Here is a 7,520-nt window from a genome sequence, read left to right on the forward strand (position 1 = left end):
GATTCAATCTAGCACCCTTCTAAGATTCTTTTAAGATTCCTGCATAGATCCTCCTAGAGTCCTTTTAAGCCATCCTTAAGATCCTTCTAAGACCCTTTTAAGATTCTTCTAAGGTCATTCCAAGATCCTTCTAAGACCCTTCTAAGATTCTGCATAGATCCTTTTAAGATCCTTCTAAGACCCTTTTAAGATTCTTCTAAGGTCATTCCAAGATCGTTCTAAGATTCCTTGTAATATCCTACCAAGATCCTTACTAAGATCCAAAGCTACACACGACTCCGCGACCGGCCCTACACTTCATCTCCTTCCCCCACCCCCACCTCGCCACTCACCTTCCTTTCGACGCCTTCATCTCAAACTCCTCGGGGTTGTCTCTGCCGCACGCGTCGACGAAGCAGTAGAAGATGATGCCGCAGTTGCAGAACATGCAGAGCAGCAGGTCGACGACGACGGCGATGACGAGGACACAGACGATGATGATGCCGATGATGCCGCCGGAGCTGAGGGCCGGTACGACGTACTCCGTGTACGGGTTGTCACCTACAGCAATATATAATATATCCACACTCTCTCTATCTCTCTCTCTCTCTCACATTCGTGCGTGCGTGCATGCATGTGTGTGTGCGTGCGTGTGCGTGGGTGTGAGCGTGTGTGCATGCGTGCGTGTGCGTGCGGACTCACCGGCTGAGTGTCCTCCACGTACGGCTTGTCCTTGCCGATCTTCCACCAGCTGACCGTCGGTCGAGGCTCGCCGGACACCGTACAGTTGACGTAGACGTCCTTTGGCGATGCGATCTCGGTCTTGTTCACGTTCACCTGCACCTTGGGAGGAACTGACGAGCAAAGAAACAACGATTAACGCGAGATGGTGGCGGCCCGTGCGGGGGTGCCGACGCAAACCCGTCGTCACAAACAAAGAGTCGAATAAGAGAAGTTTTGTATTATTCTTTGATCTTTAACGAGCAAGGGCCAGTAATTAGACAAAATTAGTTGTAATCTCATGTTGGCCGGTATTTTTGGTAGTGTGAATCGCAGGGCATACAAAGCTCTAGATCGTTTCTGGTCATAGTCAGATTGCTAGTTACACCTCTCCTAGCTTAGATAGACAGATAGATAGACAGACAGACAGACAGACAGACAGACACAGACAGACAGACAGACAGACAGCCAGACAGATAGATAGATATATAGATAGATAGCTTAGAACATTCCGGCGATGTACTCACCGATCACGTCTAGGAATGCGGATGCTTTATCCTCCCCCGCAGGATTCACTGCCTTGCAGGAGTAAGTACTCTCATCCGGAATCTTCGTAAGCTTCGTCACCCTTAGTTCATTGCCAGACTGCGGGTACTTGATCGGGTTATTCAACGGTTGGTTACCCTGTGAAGACAAGAAATACAGGTCACACGCATGAGCACGTCCTTATTGACCCGTATAAAATGGTCTTTATCATCGTCATATTAATACGGATATAATTAACGTCATAATACTGTCTTTATCACGTATGAAGAGTTTAGTGTACATCGCTGCGCATTACACACTGCTACTGTCCCTCAAAGAAAGTATCCTTGCTAACTCTTTAACTTGTATAGTAGCTCAGTAAAGCTATCCACAAATTATCACATGTTATCGATAACCTAACAGCAAAATCACGCGATCTAGAGAGTGGCCTTGCAGCAGTTGCCAAATACCTAATTATCCACTGAACCACAACTCGCAAACATGAAATCTTACGAAGGTAAGACCTAATACTCAAGAACTAACCTGGGTGATATCATTTTACACGCGCGCACGAGTCACATTCTCCCAGATGAAAACGCACCTTTAACCATTCGTATTCTGGCGTAGGCTTGCCAAGCGAGTAGCAGCTCATTGTTGCATCAAACCCTTCTACCCCGAAGGAAGCAGCTGGAGGGATGTTGATCTCTGGCGGTATATGCACCTGGAGAATACACATATGAAATTTCATACTGCTAATCAGAAGTCGGCTGACTACGTTTAGTAAATAATAAAAGATGCCGGGAGCCCGGGAGTATACGTGAAACTCACTAGGCTGTCACATTGAGCACACATATCACGCATCAAACAATGAAGAGATGACGGTAGCTTGTTATATAATTATTGCTCAAACCAATCGAGATATAAATATATTCGAACTAATCCAAGAATATAATTGGAAAATAAGTCGGAAAAATCCATCATACTTGCATGGTACTAATGCTTCATGTTGCAACATATATCATCATCATTATCATCATCATATATCAACATATATTATCATATAACATACACATCAATAGTACCATACTTTACTAGAATCAATACTTTGTCCTAATGCATGTAACAACACCAAATAGAACAAAATAGCATAGAAAGTTTCAGTTTAGAAAATTGATTCCAGTGAGCATAAACATAAAACATGGTTTAGGAATGCCATATGTTGTCAGACAGTCTGACAGTCTCCTAATTGACATTGGATTTTTTTCCTCATTAACTTGTGTCCCTTTGCAGAAAATCTTTAGACAAACACCAAATCATTTACATAACATCATTACAGTTGTTTCACAACCCTGATTAACTGCGTAGATCTGCGTGATTTAACAATAAACCGTCTTCACGTGACGTGGCTCCTGGCATTCTGTGTGTGATCATGTACCTCACTCGCGCACACACACGCGTTATCTGATTGGTCAACATGTGTGCAGATAAATGTGAATATCGGTGCTCGCCAAAATCTGGGTCTCAAAGGGCATTTCGTTTACCGTCACTTCTCTCTTCTCACCTCCTTCTGGCGGGTGAATAAAACCACAAAATTATCATAATACGACGATGATGCTTCCAGGGTGGCATTCTATTACAGTATCAGAGAAAACATGTCTCTTGCCTGTTCTTACCTCAACTGTGATATCAATAGACCTTGCTGCACCCGTCTCTGCCACATAGGCTCTGCAAATGTATAGGTCATTGTCGGTTTCCAAAATATTTTCGATTCTTAGGCCATCAGGTTCGTAGGTATATCGACCACCTGTCAAAGAAAAACAAAGGATGAACAAACTTGATTTCCGTTCTGTTTTCTACATTTTAGTACCTGCCTCGCACACGCAGGTGGCGGTTTTGGTTTTCATTATATCGTAAACAAATGTGCAGGTAAATATTTGATCTACAGGTGTGTGTGAACATGTGGCGAGTAGATGTGCTGTACATACCAGTTACCTTATGGCTCTGTTATTATATATATTTACTCTACTGTTACTTTTGCCTGCAACACTTTAATAATTTTAAATATAATATTTTCCTTAAATTGCTAATGCTAATTGGAATCTAACTTGGTATGACTGTTAGGCCATGCTTTATAAAGCTGTGAAGAGCATAGGAGGTCAGCAATCCAACAAAATTACACTCTGCAGGGTTTTAAAGATGAATCCAGATAACAATTAATGTAGTTAATCAGTTGAAATTCACTTTAAATTCTAAGCTCTGTCCTTAATCAATTAAGAAGATTATTAATCATAATATAATCAGGGGTAGAAATTAACTTTTGAACAAGGGAGTCCAACGGACTCCCTACCCTCAAAAAGAGGGAGCCCGCAGCAAAATGAGGGAGTCCGCAGTCTGAAGTTCAAAACTAAAAATATTAACAATAACACGTGTGCTTATGTTGAAGATTCATGCGGTTGCATGTCTGCCAAATTGTCTTTGGACATTTACTGAAAAAATACGGTAATTCCGCGAGGCCGTGCTCTGGAACGAACTAGTTAGTATAGCAGAATTTTCAGGGAGTCACACTGACTCCTGCATATATGTCAAATCAGGGAGTCCGACAGAAAATCAGGGAGTATTTGACTCCGGACTCGCGTTAATTTCGCACCCTGTATAATGGTGGCATAGGGCCTAAACACCTGCAGATGGCTGTATCTCCTACAAACAACAAGCTAGAATGATCATGTGTTACCTGCATTGATAGTTTCAGTTCCACCACGTATCCACTGCACCTCTGGCTTTGGATTTCCCTCTACCTTGCACTTGATCAGGGCATTGGTGTAAATCACAGGATTTTGCAAAGGTGGTGCATCTACGATTGTGATATCCTCTGTAACAACAATAGCCAGAGTTATATCTTAAAATGCTGAGAAGCACTTGATAGCAAGTTGATTCCATTCAAGATGCGCTAAAATCACCCGTTGCTGTAAGAAAGAGCAATATAACGGCTTGCTAAATTTAACACAATAACTCATTGTAAATTTTGCCCGTGACCATAATTTTCTAACCATGATGGCTGTTTACGTAGCGACGCTTACAAATGCAGGGTTCTTGTTAATAGCCGGTAACCGGTTATTTTTACCGCCTATCGCGCAATTTGTTACCGGCTATCAATTTGAGAGAAACTCCCACTAAAGGCGGTAAAATATTTAATCCATAGGCCGACCTAAAAATTACCTTTGGTTCGGGTCACCCGCCCCACTTCACATTTCGGAGTGATAAAATGTGCGACTGCGGTCACTTTTACAGGGTTTCAAGAAAAAATAAAATTAAAAGATACCGCCTGCCGTCATACATATTCAAATATCCGACGCTTGTCATTTTATTTACCTAAGGAGAGTTCCAAAATGTTTATAAACAGAACTTCGTTGGCGAGAAATGAAACAGTTCCTACCTACGTTTCCTAGAATCCTACAACGTGAAACAGTCGTATATAAGAGCATGGGCCGGCTATTTCATAAACAGAGTTTGAAGGTCGTATGGCGCGGCGGCCGGCTTTGATGTACGCGATCGATCGCGTACTATATAGTATACGCATGCTATCGTGCTATACGCGGCCGCAGAGCCGTTACACTTCGGTTACTCGCGCGTTCAAAGGGACGATTAACCGAGCTCCGTTTTTGGAGCGAATCCTAACACTACTATCCAGTACACGACACCAGTACACTACTGCATAGTGCTCACATTTTGAAAACAATGTCATGACTTGCAGCAATGGTACATGCAACTGCAAGTCATTTGCATCTCGTGGCTCCTGCATTTCAAGCTGTATACCCTATATTTAACTTGTGGAAAATTTATATTCCTGCCTACCCATGTTTTTGCAGGAAAAAAAATAAAAAATAAAATAAATGTTATACCTACCTACCTACCCTAATTTTCACAATCCATGTGACCCGAACCAAAGGTATTTTTTTGTTTGGCCATATTTGAAAAAACGAAGTTTATTTTAAATACTTCCAACCCAAGACTAACTCTGTGCACGGGCGGGTTTTTCTTTTTATAATAGATACTTAATAGCATATATTTTCCTATCTAAACTACCAAATTCTAGAACCCATACCCATCAAAATAAGCTATTTGTGGGTCAAATCAGAAATTTTTTCCGGGGGTGCATGCCCCCGGACTCCGCCCTACCGTCCGTGCCGGAAAAACGGTTACCTGCTATTCATTGTCAAATTACCTGCTTTGTCAAAAGTTAACAAGAACCCTGCAAATGCTTTCATGAAATTGCTTTAAATCTCAGATGCAACAAGACATGGGTAGGGGTATTCGAGCTCTGCTCTATCGCGATGCCCCGCCCCTCATGCCCGATCGACTGCGATCGTGTGGAAGACTTACGGTACACCGTTACAGTGAGAGGTCTGACTATGGGTTGACCGTTAGCTCTCGCTTCACAGGTGTATTCCCCCTGGTCTTCGGGCCACACTTCTCGAATGTACAACTGAAGGTCCTTGTTATTCTGAGCCAGCTTCACGTGCACTCTGAAACGACATCCGAACAATCGATTATACGTGAAATGTGTGAAGGTGGAGTACAAAAACAAGCTCGAGGAATACAAAAACAGTGGCTTTGGCCCCATTGAGCAGATGATCATCGGTAAGTTGCTTATAACACTGTATTTGTTCAGCAGGGGAATTTTTATGGTAGCTATTGACAGGTGGTCACTCTTTAACGGGTGGTCACTAACACTTTGTTGACTGTAATTCTTTTTTGATATTATTATTGTTACATTGGTTCAAACTTGCTACTTTTTGTTAATACAGATTTTCGTAGGAAAGGAAATTTATGTGTAATTTTAAAGCACGTATAGATCTACGTACCGTTTGCTAATGTCATCTGTGATTTTTCCCTTTTCCCTCTCATATGGACCCCACCACTCAAGATCTTGTGGTTCAGGATTTCCCTCTGGTCTACAAAATGCTGTTGCCTCTAGCATAAATTTTGCTACCAGAGTTGGTGGCTGAATGACTAGTTCGGTAGCCTGCCCATCTGCAAACGATAAAACAGACACGTTTTCGTTTATCCGACGAAACAATGCGACATTTGATAACACGTACATGCCTACATAATATTATATTATGAAATATTATAACTTGACGGTAGTATCGACACCGATATATTTACTCAATTTACACTGCAATTTACACCAGACCGCAGACGTTGTCAACCTCAGACAGTTGCACTTATAATTATATTTAGCACATTTTACACTTACCTATTGAGGGTGCAGTGAGTAAGATAACTAACCAAACGGCATACATCCACGTACACATCTTATGTCATTATTTTAGAACGTTGCTGCATGAAAACTGAAATTCTCGTACACAAATCTACCTGACATTGCACATTGTACCTGCACTCAAATACAATACAGGTGTCGCCACCACGCGAACTACTTTTGATAGAATTGATTGGCTTAAATTAATTTTATAAAGTGTTGCTATGTTGTTATGCCATTTTCACACACACTGACATAACAATATTAAATTTATGACTTTTAGTGGATGTCCGTTAAATATAATAACATTATTAGAATAAAACTTCTTTGCAACTGGTCGGACTACATACCTCACACCTGTGCGCGGATGCACACGTGTGCAGCAGCCGGAACACCTGCGTGCGGAGGAACACTAGTATCCGTGTCGTAAACAGTTAGTTCTCAGCAAAGGTTCTCAGCGACCGTCATGGGTCCGTGACGCCGGATCCGTAACACACTAACACGGCGTCGGGTGTGGTTGCAAGCGTGTTCGAGCTGCTTTATCACCACATTTAACTATCTCCATGCATGCCAAAAATACGGGAGAAGAGAGGATGGGGCGGGAGACGGGAGAAAAGGGGGCGGGGAGCGGGAGGGGAAGGAGTAGGGAGGCTAGTGGGCGGAAGGATTGAGAAAAAGAGAAAGAGAGAGAAAAAGAGAGAGAGAGAGAGGATACTAAGTAGAAAAAAATAAAATAAATCCATAGCATGAGAAATAAATACATGAGAAAATACATTGATTGTACAATACATTTATCACGCAAACTGTCAGAGAAACTAAGTGACATTCAAAAAAGAAAATTCAAAAAAGAACACGCACACGCACACGCACACGCACACGCAGAGAGAGAGAGAGAGAGAGAGAGAGAGAGAGAGAGAGAGAGAGAGAGAGAGAGAGAGAGAGCGTGCGTGCGTGCGTGCGTGCGTGCGTGTGCGTGTGTGCGTGCGTGTGTACGCACGTGTTTAGATGTGCGCGCACTCACAAACGCACGCGCACG

The 7,520-nt window shown here is 42.5% G+C and overlaps 1 protein-coding gene across 1 annotated transcript in view; it reads right to left on the bottom strand.

Moving 5' to 3' along the window:
• Positions 1 to 6,649, bottom strand: part of LOC106811385 (fasciclin-2-like) — a gene marked incomplete at its 3' end in the record, with an annotated part of 23,479 nt that extends 16,830 nt beyond the window's left edge. The window contains 8 exon segments of the mRNA XM_014814973.1: positions 682 to 833; positions 1,227 to 1,383; positions 1,826 to 1,945; positions 2,898 to 3,028; positions 3,956 to 4,093; positions 5,605 to 5,747; positions 6,087 to 6,255; positions 6,482 to 6,649. Coding sequence (XP_014670459.1) covers positions 682 to 833; positions 1,227 to 1,383; positions 1,826 to 1,945; positions 2,898 to 3,028; positions 3,956 to 4,093; positions 5,605 to 5,747; positions 6,087 to 6,255; positions 6,482 to 6,539 — 1,068 coding nt within the window.
• Positions 6,650 to 7,520: the final 871 nt, after the last annotated feature.

This window comes from Priapulus caudatus, unplaced genomic scaffold (genome assembly GCF_000485595.1).
Source record: "Priapulus caudatus unplaced genomic scaffold, Priapulus_caudatus-5.0.1 Scaffold533, whole genome shotgun sequence".
Lineage (NCBI taxonomy): Eukaryota > Metazoa > Priapulida > Priapulimorpha > Priapulimorphida > Priapulidae > Priapulus > Priapulus caudatus.